Genomic DNA, 22,325 nt, shown 5'->3' with positions numbered 1-22,325 from the left:
AACTACCCTTGAATCAGGTGTTCCTACTGGGCTAGAACAAAAACCTGCACACGTGTAGATCTCTATGACCAGGTCAAGAGATGATCAGTTAAATATGAACTGTTTTTGACAATAATCTGTAAGACACCATTTCAGCAGTTGCAAGCCTTGTGTTAAACTCTGTGGGAGTTGAATAAACAAAAATACAAGCATGCAGTACACATTCCAAACTGAGACGCTGAATTTGATTTACACAAATCTGAGATTCCATAATGATCCACTAAAGGCCAGGAGTTCCTCACAAGGCTTAATTTCGGCAAGCGCTACAATAATCTTTAATGACAAATACAATCATATTACATATTCATGTATTTTTATTAACTCAGACAATTGTCATGTTATCAAAAGGGGAACTTCAAAATACACAAAGTCCAACCACGTGTCAATTCAATTTGCAACTTTGTTTTAAAAGCATCAGAACACAATGGTTGCTGAAACACATTGATAGTATGATTTTTGAGTCCTCCAAAACTCATAACAAAGTCAAGCAACCTGGATGGTCAACAATAAAGACAGAATGAGAGGTTCATGCTCCTTATAGCCATTAGTATTGTAAGACATAGTAATTCAGCACGATGCTTGGCATTTTCAGTTGCCTTTACAAACCCTATTTCTGAAAAGGTTCATCTGTGAAACTGGAGTATCCAACTGCAATGCGGCATCATGTACATTTCAGAAACTAATCAGATATTTCCACTTTTCAGTTGAACCTCCTCTTTTCTCCTCTCTTCTCCCCATCCTCAGTTGGTGGACTTAGGCAGTCTGTAGATGCCTGCGGACATGATGAGCTGATGGTCTCGCACTTTCCTTTGCAGGAAGGCCTGCAGCTCATTCACGTCCATCTCTGTGACAATTGGTCCCGTGGCAACAAACATCCTGAGCATGGAGTGGATGCGCTCTAGGGTCATGGTCTCCAGGTTGGTCAGCATGGCCTGGATGTAGGCCCAGAACAACTGCACCAACAACCACGTACACAGGGGAGAGAGAACACTGCTGTTAGGGCTAGCTTGATTTGTATTTGACAGGAGATTTGTATATGAATTCCATGCCTCCAATGTGTGTGTGCGCGCGTGTGTGTAATGCACCTGTAGTTTCTCCTCCCTCTGCTCTGACTGGGTGGTGGTGTTGGAGTCTCCCTCCTCGTCACTGTCAATCAGCATCACCCCTTTCTCAGGTCTCTCCCGGGACGAGCCTGTTTCCAGGACAGAGTAGCGCCCCCCAGCCTCCTCCTTTAGGACCCCCTGCTGCTGCCACAAAGCCAACTTCCTCCTCACCATCTCCTGGGGCACGCCCAGGACCCCACTCAGCTCCTCCAGAGTCCACGAGCCTTCAGGACACATAGACAGAGAGAGCGATGGTAAAGCTAAATCTTAGTTACTTGTACAATGTTTGTATGCATTGATAAGTTGTACATAAGGCCTGTGATGGCCATAGTAATAACTTTTGTCTTGGAAGTGCAGGATGATGGCAGCATGGATGGGGGACACAGTCAGGTTAGTCAGAGTCCTGTCCTCCAGCTCCACATCCAGGGTCACTAAGCCCAAATGAGGCTTCCAGCTCAGGGTCCTCATTGCCTGGGGAGCGAGAGCATTTGAATTATGGAATTTAATTTTTTAATTAAATATCCCTATTCATTCTCTGTTGGCCTGGCTGCCAGTCTGTTTATAAAGACTTCACTAAAGAAGAAACAGACTGGCACCCAGGCTACGACTCCATCATCAAGTACCTTGAGTTTCTCGTAGCGGTGTGTGTAGGCCTCCATGGCTTGGGAGGCCAGGGGCGGGAGCTCCATCTTCTCCTCCTTCAGTGTGGGCCAGAACTCAGAGGACAGGATCATGGCTGACAGGGCCAGAGGGGGCTGCTCCTCCTCAGCCAGCCTGGACTCCTCCTCACGGATGTTGGTGTTGATCCTTCGTGAGTCAGCCACGTCCTGGAGAGAGAGAGAGGGAAGAGAGGAGAAGAGAGTGAGGCTCTGTCCTAAAGTGCTTAAATGCCCTCCTTTCCTCATACTGTACTGTCCTGTGTCCTCGGCTTTTATCCTATGATAGATGGGACTGCATGTATTTTTAAAGATACTGCTTTGATCAGTGGTGATCAGAGTATGTGAGCGGAGCACAGAGTGCCCAATTTGACTGGAGGTGGAGCAAGATTCCCCAAGGCTAGAGCGTCGGCCTTCTTGCCTGATCCAATTTCGCTCTAGTAGCGCTCACTTCACGAGCTCAGGCCATGCCCGGCCCAGCATGCATTTGTAGTCCACTTGTGTACTGCTATATTCCCTTGATTTAGCTACTGTCATCCAGTTTGCTAAATATTTTCATAAACAAACTGATAAAACAGGAGGACTAAGAGCAAAAGAGGGAGTGCAGTGATGTAGTCTCCACAACTAAATCATCATTGTGGAATCTGAAAAGACATGTATCCTGAAAGCATGATGGTGTACTTACTACGTGCACGTGCTAACAGAAAGGAATGAGGTTGGTAGCTAGCTAAGTGTGTCATTGTAGCAAAGTATTTATAAACAAAATAAATCAGATCTCTTAAAAGTTTTGTTCAGTTTCGTTCATTTATCTATACAATAGGCCAAAATTGATTTTGCATCCATTTTGATAGGGTTATTTTACCTAAAATCCTTTAGGCTTATCTGCAGAAAAATAAAAAACAACTATGCACCCTGCCCAGCTGGCAAGAGTGGCCCAAAGGGTGTTTAGCATCCCCAGTGGCTCTGCAAGTGTGGAGAGGATATTCTCCACTGCTGGCCTTCTCTCCAGGCACCATCACATGAGTCTGAAGTCACAGACTCTGGCCAAACTTGTGTTTCTAAAAATTAATTCAAAGGCACTGTAGACTGAGCCTAATAAGGCACTTTTCGATTAGTTTGTATTTAGTTTTAAGTCACCGCCTATATGCGCAATTTATAGACTACAATGATTTAATACAACAAAATGTTGTTTAAACGCTGAGCACTTGACTCCCTACCAGTCTAGTGTGTTGCACTCGCAAATGCTTCACCATGTATTTCTTTGTAGGCTATAGCCTTGAAATAATTGAAATAATATAGCCTAAATAACACATTTTTGTTCCTCCTTACGCTCCCTGTCTGGCTCCTGACTTATTTAGAATGTTTATAAGCTGTTTAATATGACATGTAGCTCATTTAAAGTTATGAGCGCTTCTTCCAGTCACCTTTTTCTGTTGTTTACTCAAATACGTTTCATTCAAATCATATGGTTTGGTTTTAATAGTTCAAAACCAAATGACCCCGTGACCCAGTAGTCACAAAAATAGATGAGTGTTGGTTAAATTGTGACTTTAATGAATGGAGTGGCAGTTTTCCCCCCCGCGAGCGAGGAGCGATTTTTAGTCGAGCGGTTTGAAAGGACGTGGAGCACCGGGAGTGGTGCGCGATTTCCGACCTGCTCAACTCCACTCACATACTCTGATGGTGATCAGTTGTGGCACAGCTAGGGAGTCATGATGTCAAAGCTCACGTTGGTATGAATGGGGACTTAAGGAGACACAGAGTAGTGTATGTACAGTACTTTACCTTCAGCATCACCTCGCAGTAGTGCATATGGGACTCTCCGAATCTCAGTTTGAGTAACTCCACATTACGGATCTCCCTGGAGGCACATGAGAAAAGTGACTTATAGAACAAATATGGAACGATTTCACTCACCCAGAGAATACATTATAATACATTATACATTATAATCAACAAGACACCAGTATATCTGCGTAATAATAGTGTCTCCAAAGTGTCTCAAGTGTGTAGATGGATGCTGAGTAGTAGGATTTCATGGTGTGCAGTAAAGGAGTGAGTAATGTACAGTATAGCAATGGGATACATGCCTTTGGAGTGCAGGTACTAGCTACTGTACGTGAGTGTTACGTACCTGGCTGTATTGTAGTTGAACTGGTGGAGCAGCCTGTCTGCCAGGACAGTTCTGTACTCGTCTATGAAAATCTCTTTACTGCCATATATGCTGACCAGAAGAGTGATGATGTCAGAGGAACGTCGCTTAGACCCTGTCTTGTCTGAGAGAAGAAGGAAGATGATTTTGCATTTAGTGAAAGAGATGTGTTGGAGAGGTGTTCTTTCGGAGCAATTCTAGTTCAATGCAGCAGAAACAGGAAACGGACACAGTTTTTCTAGTGTGATGACAACCAGATAGTGATAATCATATACAATACATCTCCACTGGAGAATTGGAGTTCACAGAGTAAGAGAATGCAGTGTGTGTAAGGTGGGTACACAGAGGGTTCGACCTGTCACAGCATCCTTAGGGTCTGGGGTCCATTCCTCTGGGTCGCTTCCCTCGTCCTCACTGTCCTGGGTCTCCAGGGTCACGGGGTCGGCACGGGACAACTCATTGGCCAGGTCACTGCAGCCCTCCGCATCTCCAGTAAGGCTGGCCACTATCTGACGCACTGTATCCTCCCGCGTCCTAGCAGCAGCACACAAACGTTACGTCAACATCACAGCAACTCAACAGCAATATGCTATGGGAATCAAATCAGTCAAGTATCAAATAAAATATCTGTCACATAATTCGCACACAACGTGTAGACTAACAGTGAAATGCTAACTTATGAGCCCTTTCCAACAATAAAAAATAGAATATAGAATATAGAGAAATAAAATAATAACACAAGGAATAAATACACAATGAGTAATTATAACTTGGCTATATACACGGGGTACCAGTACCGAGTCGATGTGCAGTGGGTATGAGGTAATTGAGGTAGACACACCAAATATACAAACATTTGTGGACACCCCTTCAAATTAGTGGATTTGACTATTGGTACTTTTTAACTTTATTTAACTAGGCAAGTCAGTTAAAAACAAATTCTTATTTTATAATAAACCCTCCCCTAACCCAGACAGCGCTGGGACAATTGTGTGCTACCCTATGGGTCTCCCGATCACGGCCGGTTGTGATACAGCCCAGGATCGAACCAGGGTCTGTAGTGACGCTTCTAGCACTGCGATGTGCCTTAGACAGCTGCCCCACTCGGGAGCCCCATTTCAGCCACACCCGTTGCTGACAGGTGTATAAAATTGAGCACACAGCCATGCAATCTCCATAGCAAACATTGGCAGTAGAATGGCCTTACAGAAGAGCTGAGTGACTTTCAATGTGGAACCATCATAGGATGCCACTTTTCCAACAAGTCAGTTCGTAAAATGTCTGCTCTGGTCAACTGTGCTGTTATTGTCACGCCCTGACCATAGAGAGCTGTTTATTCTCTATGTTGGTTAGGTCGGGGTGTGATTAAGGGTGGGTTATCAAGGGGAATTGTACATCTATGTTGGCCTGGTATGGTTCCCATTCAGAGGCAGCTGTTTATCGTTGTCTCTGATTGGGGATCATACTGTATTTAGGTAGCCATTTCCCAATTGTGCTTTGTGAGATCTTGTCTATGTATAGTTGCATGTGAGCATTATTATAGCTCCACGTTTCGGTTGTTCGCTTTGTTGTTTTGTTCTTTAAAGTTTTCTATTCCAAAATAAAGGATGGAAACATACCACACTACATCTTGGTCTACTCCTTATGACAAACGTGACAGTTATTGTGAAGTGGAAAATATCTAGGAGCAACAACGGCTCAGCCGCGAATTGGTAAGCCACACAAGCTCACAGAACTGGACCGCCGAGTGCTGAAGCGCGTAGCGTGTAAAAATCTTCAGTTGGAACAGTCACTACCGAGTTCCAAACTGCCTCTGGAAGCAACGTCAGCACAAGAATTGTTTGTCCAGAGCTTCATGAAATGGGCTTCCATGGCCGAGCAGCCGCACACAAGCCCAAGATCACCATGTGCAATGCTAAGCGTCGGCTGGAGTGGTGTAAAGCTCACTGCCATTGGAAACGCATTCTCTGGAGTGACGAATCACGCTTCACCATCTGGCAGTCCCGGCGGACAAATCTCGGTTTGGCGGATGCCAGGAGAATGCATAGTGCCAACTGTAAAGTTTGGTGGAGGGGGAATAATGGTCTGGGGCTGTTTTTCATGGTTCAGGCTAGACCCCTTAGACCCAGTGAAGGGAAATCTTAACACTACAGCATGCAATGACATTCTCACCAGTTCTGTGCTTACAACTTTGTGGGAACAGTTTAGGAAGGGCCCTTTCCTGTTTCAGCATGACAATGCCCCCATGCACAAAGCAAGGTCCATACAGAAATGGTTTGTCAAGATCGGTGTGGAAGAACTTGACTGGCCTGCACAGAGCCCTGACCTCAACCCCATCGAACACCTTTGGGATTAATTGGAATGTCGACTAAGAGCCAGGCCTAATCTCCCAACATCAGTGCCCGACCTCACTAATGGTCATGGCTGAATGGAAGCAAGTCCCCACGGAAATGTTCCAACATCTAGTGGAAAGAAGAGTGGATGATGTTGTAGCAGCAAAGAGGGGACCAACTCCATATTAATGCCCATGATTTTGGAATGAGAAGTTCAACAAGCAGGTGTCCACATTCTTTTGGTCATGTAGTGTATGTACATATTGGTAGGGATAAAGTGACTGGGCAACAGAATAGATCATAAACAATAGCAGCTGTGTATGTGACGAGTCACAAGAGTTAGTGCAAAAAGGGTCAATGCAGATAGTTAAATAGTTACCCAATAGCAACCCGGGATAACTATTTAGCAGTCTTATTGCTTGAAGGTTGAAGTTGTTCAGTGTCCTGTTTGTTCCAGTAGAGAGCAATATTCTCTAACATTTGCCTCACAATGCAACATGTAAAGTGTTGATCCAATATTTCATGAGCTGAAATAAAAGATCCCCGAAATTTTTCATACGCACAAAAAGCATATTTCTCTCAAATGTTGTGCACAAATTTGTTTACATCCCTGTTATTGAGCATTTCTCATTTGCCAAGATAATCCATCCACCTGACAGGTGTGGCATATCAAGAAGCTGATTAAACAGCATGATCATTACACAGGTGCATCTTATGCTGGGGACAATAAAAGGCCACTCTAAAATGTGCAGTTTTGTCATAACACAAAATAACACAGATGTCTCAAGTTTTGAGGGAGCGTGCAATTGGCATGCTGACTGCAGGTATGTCCACCAGAGCTGTTGCCAGAGAACTGTTAATTTCTCTGCCATAAGCTGCCTCCAATGTCGTTTTAGAGAATTTGGCAGTATGTCCAAGCGGCCTCACAACAGCAGATCACGTGTAACCACACCAGCCCAGGACCTCCACATCCGTCTTCTTCACATGCAGGATCATCTGAGACCAGCCACCAGACAACTGAGGAATCTGTGGGTTTATACAAGTTAAATATTTCTGCATAAACTATCAGAAACCGTCTCAGGAAAGATCATCCGCATGGTCATCGTCCTCACCAGGGTCTTGACCTGACTGCAGTTCTGTGTCGCAACTGACTTTAGCGGGAAAATGCTCACCTTTGATGGCCATGCTGGAGAAGTGTGCTCTTCATAGATTAATCTTGGTCTCAACTGTACCGGGCAGATGGCAGACTGCGTGTATAGCGCCGTGTGGGCAACGGTTTACTGATGTCAACGTTATGAACACAGTGCCCCATGGTTGGTGGTGGGGTTATGGTATGGGCAGGCACGGATGGCAATTTGAATGCACAGAGATACTGTGATGAGATCGAGGCCCAATGTTGTGCCATTCATCTGCCACCATCACCTCATATTTCAGCATGATAATGCACACCACCATATCACAAGGATCTGTACACAATTGCTGGAAGCTGTAAATGTCCCAGGTCTTCCATGGCCTGCATTCTCACCAGACATGTCACCCATTGAGCATGTTTGGTATGCTCTGGATCAACGTGTATGACATCGTGTTCCAGTTCCAGTCAATATCCAGCAACTTCACACAGCCACTGAAGATGAGTGGGACAACATTCCACAGGCCACAATCAACAGCCTGATCAACTCTATGCAAAGAAGATGTGTCCTTCTGTAGCTCAGTTGGTAGAGCATGGCGCTTGTAACGCCAGGGTAGTGGGTTCGATCCCCGGGACCACCCATACGTAGAATGTATGCACACATGACTGTAAGTCGCTTTGGATAAAAGCGTCTGCTAAATGGCATATATTATTATTATTATTATATTATGTGTCGCGCTGCATGAAACACATGGTGGTCACACCAGATACTGACTTGTTTTCTGATCCACGCCCCTGACTTTTTTTTAAAGGTATATGTGACCAAGAGATGCATATCTGTATTCCCATTCATGTAAAATCCATAGATTAGGGCCTGATGATTTATTTTTCAATTGACTGATTTCCTTATTATGAACTTTGAAATTGTTGCATGCTGCGTTTATATTTTTGTTCAGTGTAAATACAGATTACAATAATACACGTGAACCCACCTGAGGTACTTGCGGATTGGTTGGCACGCAACCTGCAGGATGACCATGGATGGGTCCAGCTCCCGTAGGGCCTTTATAGCTGAGATGTACACAGTGATGATGTCAGAGGTATGGACTCCTAGAGGGGAAGAGGAATGTTGTTGGGATGGGATTCAAATACACACGTCTAGTTTCTTCTGTAACATTGTGTTTGCAAACAACACTTCGTCTTCACTGCTTTAAATGTGTAACAGACAAAATAAACAGCAAACACCAGTCATTGTTTGTAATCCGCCATCGGTTCACTGACCTGGGTGAAGCAGACGGGTGTCAAAGGCTGTCTTAAGGGACGTGAGGAGCTGCTGCCTCTGATTGGTTCTCTCCAGACAGAACTTGAGGTCATCGATGGCAGGCTTTGACTCAGGGAAATCTAACAGGGACAGAACAAACCACAGCATGTGAGGGAGAATAAATAACCACAACTCTCCTCCCTCTCTGTATCTCCTTCCCAACAAATCTCTTCCCTATATGCCATCAAGTGCCCAACACTAACTGCTTTCTCTTATTATTCACCACCTCCCTATCTTCTCTCTCTGTTCCCTAACCCCTCACCTCTGATGATGCTGAAGAGCTCCTCGATCCTCATGTTGACGTAGATCCTGCAGAAGAACTGGTGCATGTGACACCTCCAGCGCTGCAGCACGGCGTTGGCTGGCTGGCCCACCACCCCAGCCCCGCTGCCTGTGCCGTTGGGCACCGTGCCCAGTCCACTGACTCCACCCACATCACTGGCAAACACCCTGCTCAACCAGCCCAACACCAGCTCTAGCCACTGGAGAAAGAGAGAATGAAAGAGGAATTTGAGAGAATATTTTTAAGTAAGATAATAAGTAAAACAGATAAATGATCACATTTCTGAGATTTGGACTTGGTGTAGTAAATTGTTTGAAAACCAAATCTTATTTGGTCAGCAACCTATTCTGTTGAGTAAGGCAAGCTGGAAAAGTCTAACTTGTTGATAGGTAATTCCACTTTATTCTGTGAGGTGGTCCTCCCATAGACAGGCTCTTTGGTCTACTGTACCTCCTGAAAGTCGAAGAGGAAAGAGCTCTCGTACTCCCCCCTGCAGTGCTGCTCCATCCGCTGCTCTATCAGTTTGTGTAAGATGGACGTCACTGCCTCTGAGCTGACCCGCTCCAGTAGCTGCAACCTGGACCTGGGGGGGCGGGACAATCACACTTTAGCAGATTTGTAAGAAGAAACAACCGCACAAGATACATTTTAAACATAGCAGGCACACAAAGGTAGAGATGTAGACAATGGTTAAGGAAGTGAACCCTGATCTAAGACATTTGTGATGTTGTTGTTTGTTGTTGTCATATTTGAATGTAAGACGTTAAGCAGTACAACAATTAGGGTCTATAAAACAGAGCAGACAGTGACACAGCACCCCTTCATTCACTCACAGTACTTGGCTGAGCTCTTGCAGCTGCTCCAGGGCTTGCTGACACCAGCATCGCTGAGTGGGGACAGTGCAGCCCTGACAGACCCCCCCCTCAGGCCCCCTGCCCCCCTCCTCAGCCTCCCCTGCCTCCCCCTCCAGGGTCATGTGCACAGAGAAAGTCCTACTGTAGAACTCCAGTATTCTCTCCTGAAGCACAGCCGAGGGGGAGAACAGCAGAATGGCCCTGATGACAGAGAAGGCCCTCTCACGGAGACCCCTGGCCCCAGGGCCACACAGACCACCCCGGCCCTCGTCCTGCCAGGTACCCAGCCTCTCCAACCCTCCTGGGGAAAAGGACATAGAGCACATTTTTATGCATATGGCAAGATTCTGTCCAGTCAAAATTCTAGCATTATTAAGGGTGCATTTAACAATGTTTGAACCCACCTAGGAAAGGTTGCAGTCTGTCCAAAAGGGTACGGAAGGCCATGAGTAGGATCCTGGCCCTGTCCTTCTCCTCCAGTTCATTCTCTGGTTGCTTCATTCCAGCCCAGAACTCAGGGGCAATAGCAGTAGTAAGACGCACCTGCAGGGTCTCCATTAGCCATCCCTCCAGAAACTGTCCCAGGCTGTTAGAGCACAGCAGGCTAAGCCCCTCAGAGAGAGACTCATCAGACATGGTGATGTCATTGGACACTGGAGACACCTACAGACAGAGGAAATTGTTTATGTTCTTATAAACATATATGGTCTAAGGTGTGTATGTACATTGATAGATCAACATTGGTCTTAGCTAGTTAGCTAATGCCTGCCATGTGAATCTGTTAACGTTAGCTATCTAACGTTACATGTCCAGCAGCCAACCACAGTGGTACAATTGATCTTATTTCATTCTCACATAAAAGGCAAGCAGGCTATATCAACAACACAAGGTACTACCGTAGGCAAGTTAGGTCCATCTACTCACCAGAGCTGCAGTTACGGTGTCCCAAGCAGAAGGTAGCCCCTGTGGTACTGAGAAAAACATCTCAGTAGAGTCCATCATCCCGGGTGGACCTAATTACTCAGCGAGAACCAGTCGATTGTGTACTGACAAAGTTATCGTCGGTGTTATATCACTCACCCATATTAATAATATGTACGTATCATAGTTTATAAGAAATACTAATATGAATCTAAAATGTAATTATAGATGCCATTTGATTGAAGTTATCGCGCTCTTCCTAAACCCGTGGCGCATAATAGTGACGTATGTGTGGTTGCGGAAGTCATAAAAGTGTGGCGGAAGTGTACGTGACAGTTTGTTAGCTAGTTGTCGTGGAAACAAGCTAAATGGAGGGATTTTGAAGCTAGTTAAGGACAGTGTCGGTGTCGAGAAGGAGTCCATATCGACTGCCTACATCTTTGCACAAATGAGCCAGTTTGCAAACTAGTTAAACCTAACGAGAGTTATCTGTAGCAATACATTGGCTTCAAACTGCAAAGTTATTATTGAGTCGCTAACTAACGTAGATAGTACTCTGGCTGTGTGCGCGGGGAAGGGCCCTGAAGAGCTGGAAAAGTAAGTATAATCGACAACATCATGACCCAACAAGGAGCAGCGCTACAAACCTACAACAACGAGCTTGTCAAGTGTAAGTGAATGTGGCATTTCGTATATTTGTCTTTAAATACTACGTTGCTTTAGTTATCTAGTTTCTACCTAGCTAACAGTTATGTCAATATGTTAGCTAGCTAGCTTCTTGTTTTCACTTGTTTGGGTCCGTTGTGGAATTATCTGTATTTTTATACTGTACTTAGGCCCTTCAGGGACAAAGATTTCCCGGATGTATCATATTCCAGCTCCTCATTTTGGGCAACTACAGCTAATTAGGCACGTGTGACTGAATCTGGTTAGTTAACCTTGAAAGAGTATGCTGCTTCTATCCCATGCTTTGATGCAGCCTGTTTCTAGGCTCTTTCTCTTTGCTGCGGTTTCCTTTTCTCCCAATAGAAAGTCATTATTTCCCTAGGTGCATGTGCAGACAGTTCTTTTTTTCCTAGATCACTACACAAGAGTATGTGTGATTCAGTCAACTGAGTTGTTGAAAGGTTAGGGAGGGGGATTAAATGCGGCAGAATGTTATTCCTTAGTCTGTATTTTACAGGCAAGAGACGCTAGACTTGGACCCAGTCTGTGCGGAAGTTTACCTGTTTGACTTGTCAAGGAAATATGTTAAGTTTGAAATACTTTTGTATTAATTTATTTCTTTAAGCCTTCATTTAGTAATTTACACACTTGTGACACCCAGTGTGTAGTTAGTGGGAGGGGATATAACTGTTACAGGAATGTTGGTATCCAAGTAGTAGGTGTGTTTGTACTGCAGATACTGTCTGCAGCTATTCCAGACTACAGCAGACCCATGGGAAATAGCCACTGACTATAATTGACCTAACTTTAGCACAGCCATCAAACCCCTGACACGTAGTTTAAATCAAGACATGGCATTCTGCTTGTGTAGAATTTAAATGCATCCAACTCTGAGTAACTGTTTCAATCAGTCCATGTATAGATGCCCATAATCTCACTGACATGACTGGTAATGTCAGAGGAAGTTGATCTAGACTTTAGCCCAGGTGTTCTGCTTCATAAGACTATTTTCATTGGAATTGTCTAAGATCAATTGAACCCTTGATTCTCAACCCACTCATTATAGTTTTGATAGATTTGAATCATAATGGCTGGCTTTGAAAATATAGGCTAGTAATTATGGAGCTGATTCGATGGAGTGTTGATGCAACTAATGCCTATCTTTATACTGTGAAAGATCTAATTCCATAGCTACGGACTAAGATGTGACCTCTGGCAGTGGGATTTCATTAATGTATGATTGATACAGTCTCTCACACTTTCATCCATCACAGGCTGGAATGGGCTGATTCAACAGGAAAGGGATGCTGAGTGAGGGTGACCTCAATTTAGACCTCCCCCTCTTATCCCTCTTACATTGTGCACAGGAAGTCTGACATGTATTTAGAAGGATAGATTATAGGCCTCTAGGTTGTTTTCTCTTTAAAATACCCAGAGTTCTTACTTTTCACAGGCTGTTGGGACTAGGAATGTAGGCCCAGGCTATATTTGATGCTAAGCATTCAAGTAATTACTTTAGGCTACGGCTACACTGTAAAAACGGTCATGTACAAATGAATTGAACTGAATACCATGGTCGTATCCACATTAATTGTACATTTACATTCCATCTCCTAAACAGCCAGTGTTTCCTTTTCCCCAGGTATCGAGGAGCTGTGCTCTAAGAGGGATGAGTTGAACCGTCAGATACAGCTGGAGGAGGAGGAGAAGGGTCGTCTACAACACGACATTCGCGTCCTCACTGAGAAGCTAAGCCGCGTCAATGAGAGCTTGGCCAGACGACTCACCGCCCGCGCTGACTTTGACCGCACCATCGCTGAGACTGAGGCTGCCTATATGAAGGTCAGGCCAGGGTTCAGGGGATTTATTTTTCGTATGTTTATTCAACGCTAGTTTAGTCTCAAAACCCTGAATGGATATGTCCGCTTTACAGGATCGCTCATGTTAATTTGACTGCAAAAAGACCCTACAAAACGTACAGGGCAAGACATGTTCTGACCCACAAAAGAACCTTGGAATTACTTGTTGTAATTCAAGACAACATACATCCCACGTGTTTTCTTAATATTCAACTCCCTTGGTGTTACTAAGAGCTTAATGGCAGAGCAAACAAACGCCCGTAAGTGTCGTTAATTAAAAACGGAGTGCTCAAAGTCAGACTTTCCAATCAAATTGTTACACAGCACATTGTCATGCTGCATTTCATTCCCACTTACCTCAGGCTATATGGTATTTCATAGACTGAGGCAAGTGTCGTATGTTAATTCATGCCTTATTCTCAGATTCTGGAGAGCTCTCAGACACTGCTGAGTGTACTAAAGAAGGAAGCGGGAAATCTGGGCAAAGCCACTGAACCAAGAGGGAAAGACCACTGATGTCCAGACTACCTTCCCTCTCACCCAGATACCAGCACTTCCATCACCATCTATCTAGAACTGTTTGTAATATATTTATGTAAAAATGTTTTGAATATCTAATTCTCTTTACTGGTGTACTTATTTTATATCAATTGAATTATTTTAATAAAGTTTGAAGATTCCCTTCACATTTGCCATGTATGGAACCAACTCAAAAGTAATTCCATGTGTTGTGTGTGCTGTGTCTTTCAACAAATACGAACACTCAGAAGATGCTGCCTTCACATGAGGGCTGGAGACTAGTCTGACACTCTGCACCAGAAACTATTCACACTGTCAATGCTTCATCTATTTATTGAGATTTCATTTGTACAGTTCTGACATCTTTTTTGCCCAAATCATTGACAACTACACATTTTACAGTAAGCACATCTTTGATGCTGGAGATTAATAGCTGTGTAGCTGGAAGCCTCATCTTTCTTAACAGGAGGAATATACAATGGTCCCGGGCTTCATCAATATTCTTTCAAGTGAATCCATCTCATCCCAATCTTGCTGGTGTCACTGAAACATGCCATTATAAAGCCCTGGCTCTTGGTCCCCTGATTCAATTAAAGGCACAATTCCCAGGAAAAGCTGCTGGCCTACTTAGGGATTTGGTCCTAAATGCAGCAGTTGGCACAGATGAATGGCAGGTGTGCTCTATATGCTTTGTGGGATTATCAGTGGACACTAACCAGTTATCATTCCCTGGTTTCCCCAATAGGGTTGTGGCAGAAAGAGATTCATTCCTCGTTTCTCATGTACATCAATTGAACACTTTCACTTTGCCTGTGAGGTTTAAAATAAAATCTTGACAAGTGTCTAATCATGAAACAGTTACAGTATAGAAATGTTGCCAGTCCTGTAATCTAAACCCCTTCCTTTGAAGATATTCAAAAAGCAATACATTGTGGAGTATATAAACTGTACATCAATACTGTCCGGAATGTTTGAGAATGCGAGTTGTCCACCACAGTAATTAACGAGTCAATTGGCATTGAGTAAAAATCTTGAAGATTTAGAGCCATCTTTTTTTAAAAAGTCTCCAATAAACAATTGTGTAAGAACAATGTCTTCATTACTAAAATAGTCCAGCTCACTGTGGCAGGGGCTCCCAAACGCAGTCCTCTGGACCCCAATGACTGCATGGTTTGGTTTTTGCCCTAGCATTACACAGCTGATTCAAATCAACTATTCATCAAGTGTGTAGTGTTAAGGCAAAAAACAAAAACGCAGACCAAGTTTGGGAAACCCTGCTCTATGGAATGTGAATGTGTAGGAGGTCAGAAGCTATTCACTGGTCAATGAAGGAAAAACATGGCCATGAGGACACACCCTTCCTTGTTCCATCTAGCACAGCTATTTGATCCATATACTACACAAGAACGAGTATCTGAAAGGCGACCTTTCAAATGCACATGCTGGTGAATTGTTTCAATAGTTGCTATTCTTGGTTTACCTTTGATCTTGGTATCTTTCACACTTGGCAGTGTTCAAACATTAACACTGAACGGGGGAAATGGTTTATAATAGTATTTTAGACAATGGGTCTAATTTACTGTCCATTTGACATTAAGCTTCTTGCAGAAGGTATAACATCAAATGGTCACGAGGCTGAGGCAATATTTGAAGCAGTACTTCACAGCTCTGATGATCAAACAAAGTTGAGCAGGTCTACAGAGCATTTCTTAATTATAAGAGGTGAGTGTTGACATTCGCTTGCTCTTGCACTCTTCTGGCAAAATCTCCAACACAACATTGGAAACATACAAAAACTAAAAAGGCACACAGAAGAAGCATTCTCTAAGGGGAACCAAGTCTGAAATCAGGTAGAAAAACAAATGACTAGGATTTTGGAACCCTTGCCGCATTTAAGTATTGTTTGTTTTTGTCTGCCCATTCCCTATGAAGTGTGGCGTCCTCAGCTCAGGATGGCTTCCTTGTTTAAGGAATTTGGTCAACACCACAATCCCCTTTACAAGGACACAGACACCATACACTGCATTCGGAAAGTACTCAGACCCCTTGACTTTTCCCACATTTTGTTACAGCCTTATTCTAAAATGGATAAACAAAACATATCCTCATCAATCTACACACAATACCCCATAATGACAAAGTGAAAACAGGTTAAAATAGTTTGCACATTTATTAAAAAAAAATAGAACATGAAATACCTTATGTAAATAAGTATTCCGACCTTTTTCTATGAGACTGGAAATGTAGATGTTTCTTCAACTTGATTTGATTCCACCTGTGGTAAATGTAATTGATTGGACACACACCTGTCTATATAAGGTCCCACAGTTGACAGTGCATGTCAGAGCAAAAACCAAGCCATAAAGTCGAAGGAACTATCCATAGTACTCCGAGACAGGATTGTGTTGAGGCACAGATCTGGGGAAGGGTACCAAAAACATTTCTGCAGCATTGGAGGTCCCCAAGAACAGTGGCCTCCATCATTCTTAAAACTGAGGAAGTATGGAACCACCAAGATTCTTCCCAGAGCTGGCCGCGCGGCCAAACTGATGGTCACTGACAGAGCTCCAGAGTTCCTCTATTGAGATGGTTGTCCTTCTGGAAGATTCTCCCATCTCTGCAGCACTCCACTCATCAGTTCTTTATGGGAGAGTGGCCAGACGGAAGCCACTCCTCAGTAAAAGGCACAATGCAGCCCGCTTGGAGTTACCCAAAAGGCACCTAAAGGACTCTGACCATGAGAAACAAGATTCTCTGGTCTGATGAAACCAAGATTGAACTCTTTGACCTGAATGCCAATTGTCTGGAGTGCCAGTCTGGAGGAAACCCGGCACCATCCCTATGGTGAAGCATGGTGGCAGCATCATCCTGTGGGGATGTTTTTCAGCGGCAGGAACTTGGAGACTAGTCAGGATCGAGGGAAAGATTAACAGAGCAAAGTACAGAGAGATCCTTGATGAAAACCTGCTCCAAAATGCTCAGGACCTCAGAATGGGGCAAAGATTCACCTTACAACAGGACAACAACCCTCAGCACACAGCCAAGACAATGCAGGAATGGCTTCAGGACAAGTCTCTGAATGTCCTTGAGTGGCTCAGCCAGAGCCCGAACTTGAACCCAATCAAACATCTCTGGAGAGACCGGAAAATAGCTGTGCAGTGATACTCCCCATCCAACCCGACAGAGCTTGAGAGGATCTGCAGAGAAGAATGGGAGAAACTCCCCAAATACAGGGGTGCAAAGCTTGTATCGTTATACCCAGGAAGACTCGAAGCTGTAATCGATGCCAAAGGTGCTCAAACAAAGTACTCATAAATGTAATTTATAAAAACCTGTTTTTGCTTTGTCATTATAGGGTATTGTGTGTAGATACAAAGTGAAAAAGTCAAGGGGTCTGAATACTTTTTGAATGCATTGTATTGTGGTCATTCCTGTTATACATACGCAGTATATATAATATGACAACAATGATGGCGACAGAGAGACATCAAGGCAGACAGAATGGAGCCAGACAGCCGCCTTCTAGAGATCGTAAAGCCTGGAAAACAGCATTATAATGCATCATTATCTTTCAAGAATCAAATACAGTCTGTCAGAGATCTGGTTCAGACTTCACCGCTCAATGGCAGTCAGTGAAAGGAATTGGTAGTGGTTGAGAGAACAGACAGATCAACTGTACATGTGAGGGTGAGGACAGTCCAGCTGCTTGGGTTGTGTGGTTGGTTGATGTCTATGTATCAAATTAAACGTGTGAAAAAAAAAAAAAAAAAAGAGTGCTTTGATTGTGTTGGAGTGCGACTTGAGGTCCAATTCTGTTAAGTCTCACTGGGCACTGGTAGGAGTCTGGTCCCAGCCTGGGTTGTGTAACTGTGGTTCTGAGTCCAAGCTGTAGGGCAGTGGTCATTCCTGTTTGGTCCAGGCATATCAGAAGTACAAAGCAGGTTCACTGCTGAAATCTGACAGCAAGGAGCTGTCTGCTGGGGTGAGCTGATTATATATAAAATGAAGAGCAGGGTAAGGGTGGAGAGAGAGAAATAGAGTTACTTTAGTAAATGATGTGCTGTTATGCCATTCTGATACTTTTAAAGTAGCCCCACAAACGTTTAGGTTGATGAATGAATGTGTCATATCATATACAGTACCAGTCAAAAGTTTGGACACACTTACTCATTCCAGAGTTTTTCTTTATTTTTCTACATTGAAGACATCAAAATCATGTAGCAACCAAAAGAGCGTTAAACAAATCCAAATATATTTTATATTTGAGATTATTCTAAGTATCCACCCTTTGCCTTTATGACAGCTTTGCACACTCTTGGCATTCTCTCAACCAGCATCATGATGTAGTCACCTGGAATGCATTTCAATTAACAGGTGTGCCTTGTTAAATTTGTGGAATTTCTTTCCTTCTTAATGCGTTTGAGCAAATCAGTTGTGTTGTGACAAGGTAGGGGTGGTATACAGAAGATAGCCCTATTTGATGAAAGACCAAGTCCATATTATGGCAAGAACAGCTCAAATATGCAAAGAGAAATGACAGTCCATTACTTTAAGACATGAAGGTCAGTCAATTCATAAAATGTCAAGAACTTAAAAAAAAAAAAAAAAAAACATTTTCAAATGCAGTCGCAAAAACCATCAAACACTATGATGAAACTGGCTCTCATGAAGACCACCATAATAAAGGAAGACCCAGAGTTACCTCTGTTGCAGAGGAGAAGTTCATTACAGTTACCACCCTCAGAAATTGCAGCCCAAATAAATCCTTCAGAGTTCAAGTAACAGACACATATCAACATCAACTGTTCAGAGGAGACTGTGTGAATCAGACCATCATGGTCAAATTGCTGCAAAGAAACCACTACTAAAGGACAACAATAATAAGAAGATACTTGCTTGGGCCAAGAAACATGAGCAATGGACATTAGACCAGTGGAAATCAGCCCTATGGTCTGATGAGTCCAAATTAGAGATTTTTGGTTACAACCGCCATGTCTTTGTGAGATGTAGAGTAGATGAACAGATGATCTCCGCATGTGGGGTTCCCACCGTGAAGCATGGAGGAGGAGGTGTGATAGTGTGGGGGTGCTTTGCTGGTGACACTGTCGTGATTTATTTAGAATTCAAGGCACACTTAACCAGCATGGCTCCCACAGCATTCTGCAGCGATGCGTCATCCCATCTGGTTTGCTCTTAGTTGGACTATCATTTGTTTTTCAACAGGACAATGACCCAACACGCCTCCAAGCTATATAAGGGCTATTTGACCAAGAAGGAGAGTGATGGAGTGCTGCATCAGATGACCTGGCCTCCACAATCACCCAACCTCAACCCAACAGATGGTTTGGGATGAGTTGGACCGCAGTAAAGGAAAAGCAGCCAACAAGTGCTCAACATTTGTGGGAACTCCTTCAAGACTGCTAGAAAAGCATTCCAGGTGAAGCTTTTTGAGAGAATGCTAAGAGTGTGCAAAGCTGTCATCAAGGCAAAGGGTGGCTACTTTGAATAACCTCAAATATATTTTGATTTGTTTAACACTTTTTTGTTTACTACATGATTCCATAGTATGTATTCATTATTATTCTACAATGTAGAAAATAGTAAAAATAAAGAAAAACCCTTGAATGAGTAAGTGTCCAAACCTTTGACTGGTACTGTTGCCTTACCATAACTTCCCCTGACATCTGTGTGCGCTGGAAATTGGTGTCCCCCTGGTAAACAGGGTCATCAAGCTTATGTTCCTGCCAGCTGTTAAAATCCACAGTGTGCTTGGGAATGTAACTGGACAGATCTGAAGGCATAGGAATGGGGAAAGCACAATGCAAGTCTGTAGCACATCGGTTATTTATTATACATTATTTTTTTGCACGAGCTCATGTACACGTTGATTAAAGATTGGCAATAAACTGTGTAATGAATAACTAATCTAATTATACTGCATATCTACTGTTTAAATGGGGAGACATTTATGGGAGAGCAGATAAAAATGACAGATATGTTTAGTTACAACTCACTGAAAGATAGTTTTTGCCTGCTGAACCCCAGCGGTTACTTCATTAGGATGTAATGCTAACTCTGACCAGTAGGTGTCTCCCATGCTACATCAAACAGTAGCAGTTCAGTGCCAAACCACCATGCAGCCATTTCCAGATTACTAATAGGTTGTATGAATTCATTACTTTCCCTTATCGTACCCTCTTCACCATTAGAATATGTCTCATTTAGTCAGTTTGATTACTTTCCCTTTAACTCTGTCCTCTTCTCACTCCAATTCCATCCCCTCCCTCTTCCTCTCATTCTATACGTTTCCTGCTTTCCTTTCCCCTCCCCCCATTCCATCTTTCTCTCTCTCACCAGTGCCGTTGCTGGTGTAGCTCGGACGAGGGATGTGGATACGGCCCACCATGCTGGGTTGATCCTCCTCCTGACCTCCTCCCTTCCCTTCCGCCACCGCCTCCTCCTCCTCCTCCTCCTCGCTGTCCCACACGCTGCTCTCTGAGGGGTACTCATAGCTGCTCTGCATGCTCGACTCGTTGAACGATATCTTCAGCTGAGTGAGGGGGAACGGAGAAGTCCGTCAGTGATTTAAAAACACTCAAACATAAGACTCAGTGGTGAAATGGTAGGCCTGCTGTTTTCTATGGTTCTCTTAAGGGTTGAGTGCTATGAATTGAATTGATCACCTATCAGCACTTTCAATGAGTAAGTGTACCAGAGAGAAAATGTCAGCTTCATGTTAATTCATGTACAAAGCTTGACATCAGGCTAACTCAATGATTGGGATTTCCCCTAGCTCTGCTTGCCACAATAATAATTTTCTTCCTCAGCACTACAAAGTCAGTTTAGTATGATAGTACAGCCACAAAAGATTCAACGCTGCTGGATTAAAATACCACCGGTTTATTGTGCATACTGTACTTTACTCCCCTATGATGACAGAATAGTTCTGACCACATTGAACAATAACAAAGAAATGTGTTTCCTTATTACTGTATCATTAAATGTAATTTGGCTTATCGCATTGTCAGGCCGGCCTACTTTGATTGGATGAATTTCAACACCAGCATTGTATGTGTACGTGACCCAAACTGAACCTAGTAGCCTACACAAGCACATTATCTTCATATATTGGGGTTACCTTAAAGGCACTTGTAAATATGAGAATATGTGCTTGACCTGTGAGTTTAATTTTCCAGTGTTGGCCTCTAGTATCATGGCACAGGGCAGGTGGCAGCCTTGCAGGGGCTGCTGGCATTGTGATTGATGGCTGGAGAGCTAGTTGTACGACATCTCCGTTTGGCAACAGCCCAGCGCTGCACAAACTTGCCACCGTGGGGTGAGACTTTGTGGCAACATGTTGCAGAACGTGACTATCAACTTCACAACAGCCAACCTCAATAGTCTGAAGGATTAATGAAGCTCAAAACATTGACCTTTAATGGCTAATAAGCTGTGACAATTAAGCATACAATGCAGATGGGTACATGTACAAAATGAGAATAGGCTATATCTCAGACATTGAATAACTCAAGTCATTGCTCAACTTCTCAGCCCCGATGATACTGTATGCTTTGATAAAACAAAAACCCATCGAGGCATGCTGCCTTAACGCTGATTTCGAAAGTGCTTTCATTTTCACTTGTGGTGCATTTTTCAGTTCATCATAATAAGCATGTGCTTTTAGAAGGGAAAGGGCATGCATTGAACTCTTAATAATCTAAGCACTATAATTAGACAGTTTTATAAATCAGTCATTTTAATTCCTTACAATTAAAATTACATTAAAACCCAAGAAAGATGCAGATATCATATTAGGGACAAAAGCAACTTGTTTTTTAATCATGTGATCTATCAAGACAGTGAATTAGTTGTGTGTTTGGCCTGGTCGTGGCTGAACCAGTGGCAGCCGTGGCCTTCCAGTGACAAAGACCAAATGAGGAGCACAAATACTATTTTTAAAGGTATTAAATCCAGTCTAAAGCCATATCACTGGAGCTCCAGCCCCAAAAGACCATCAGCTTTACAAATCAGCTCTTTTAAATATGTCTAAAACCCTCGCTCTCTCCCAAGTTCCCTGATCAACTTAATCACGCCAAAGCATTTCACCACGTGGCCCATGTCCTGCTTTAGGAGTCCATCTCCATGCCACAAGAGTGTATCAATAAAATCAGACTAGCCGCGGGGTTAGCTTCCTCTCTGTGTAGATCTGGGCTGAGACGTCAGGGCTGCCCCTCTCTCTCTGCCCACCCGTGGCTATGAAGGCCTGTATTATTCAAGAAGTGATTGCTGTCCTCCTCTCTGGGCACTGAGACAGGCCAACAGAGGGCCGATTCAGGCACCAGGCTCTTCCCATTCACCACTGCACACTTCAACAGGACAGAGACCACAGAACCAAATTGTCTGAGTGCTCTCTCACTCCAAAAACAGGACAATGACACGGAAATGACTCAGCTGAAGAGGATTTGAGCATTTGCTGTTGGTTTTTATGAT

At 43.5% G+C, this 22,325-nt stretch overlaps 3 protein-coding genes across 3 annotated transcripts in view; 1 reads left to right on the top strand and 2 right to left on the bottom strand.

Moving 5' to 3' along the window:
- Positions 1 to 335: 335 nt before the first annotated feature.
- On the bottom strand, positions 336 to 11,074 carry anapc2 (anaphase promoting complex subunit 2). The gene is made up of 14 exons (XM_035775946.2): positions 10,795 to 11,074; positions 10,275 to 10,533; positions 9,850 to 10,171; positions 9,467 to 9,599; positions 8,996 to 9,215; positions 8,694 to 8,813; positions 8,405 to 8,522; positions 4,306 to 4,484; positions 3,933 to 4,074; positions 3,584 to 3,659; positions 1,766 to 1,969; positions 1,481 to 1,613; positions 1,125 to 1,366; positions 336 to 992 (listed from the first exon to the last, which is right to left on the bottom strand). Exons 1-14 carry the CDS (start codon positions 10,870 to 10,872, stop codon positions 780 to 782), a joined length of 2,439 nt encoding a protein of 812 aa, XP_035631839.1. The 5' UTR covers positions 10,873 to 11,074; the 3' UTR covers positions 336 to 779.
- A 69-nt stretch (positions 11,075 to 11,143) lies between these two features.
- ssna1 (Sjogren syndrome nuclear autoantigen 1) lies at positions 11,144 to 14,035 on the top strand. The gene is made up of 3 exons (XM_035775947.2): positions 11,144 to 11,461; positions 13,100 to 13,299; positions 13,740 to 14,035. The coding sequence occupies exons 1-3, from the start codon at positions 11,410 to 11,412 to the stop codon at positions 13,830 to 13,832; spliced, it is 345 nt and encodes a 114-aa protein (XP_035631840.1). The 5' UTR covers positions 11,144 to 11,409; the 3' UTR covers positions 13,833 to 14,035.
- A 117-nt stretch (positions 14,036 to 14,152) lies between these two features.
- tprn (taperin) overlaps positions 14,153 to 22,325 on the bottom strand; it is a 31,344-nt gene continuing 23,171 nt past the window's right edge. Inside the window, exons 2-4 of the mRNA XM_035775948.2 lie at positions 20,190 to 20,385; positions 19,502 to 19,626; positions 14,153 to 17,822 (exon numbers count right to left, since the gene is read on the bottom strand). Of these exons, the coding sequence (XP_035631841.1) occupies positions 17,760 to 17,822; positions 19,502 to 19,626; positions 20,190 to 20,385 (384 nt within the window). The 3' untranslated portion in view covers positions 14,153 to 17,759. The remainder of the gene's footprint in view (positions 17,823 to 19,501; positions 19,627 to 20,189; positions 20,386 to 22,325) is intronic.

Source organism: Oncorhynchus keta, chromosome 13 (genome assembly GCF_023373465.1).
Source record: "Oncorhynchus keta strain PuntledgeMale-10-30-2019 chromosome 13, Oket_V2, whole genome shotgun sequence".
NCBI lineage: Eukaryota > Metazoa > Chordata > Actinopteri > Salmoniformes > Salmonidae > Oncorhynchus > Oncorhynchus keta.
The sequence above is the reverse complement of the archived record's forward strand: the minus strand, read 5'-3'. Positions and strand labels throughout refer to the sequence as shown.

Coding starts and splice junctions, on each gene's coding strand:
- anapc2 (XM_035775946.2), bottom strand. CDS start 10,872: ATGATGGACTCTACTGAGATGTTTTTCTCAGTACCACAGGGGCTACCT. Junction 9,600..9,849: donor CAAGAGCTCAGCCAAGTACT/GTGAGTGAATGA, acceptor CCGCCCCCCCAG/GTCCAGGTTGCAGCTACTGG. Junction 9,216..9,466: donor TCCTCTTCGACTTTCAGGAG/GTACAGTAGACC, acceptor CTCTTTCTCCAG/TGGCTAGAGCTGGTGTTGGG.
- ssna1 (XM_035775947.2), top strand. CDS start 11,410: ATGACCCAACAAGGAGCAGCGCTACAAACCTACAACAACGAGCTTGTC. Junction 11,462..13,099: donor CAACAACGAGCTTGTCAAGT/GTAAGTGAATGT, acceptor CCTTTTCCCCAG/GTATCGAGGAGCTGTGCTCT. Junction 13,300..13,739: donor CTGAGGCTGCCTATATGAAG/GTCAGGCCAGGG, acceptor CCTTATTCTCAG/ATTCTGGAGAGCTCTCAGAC.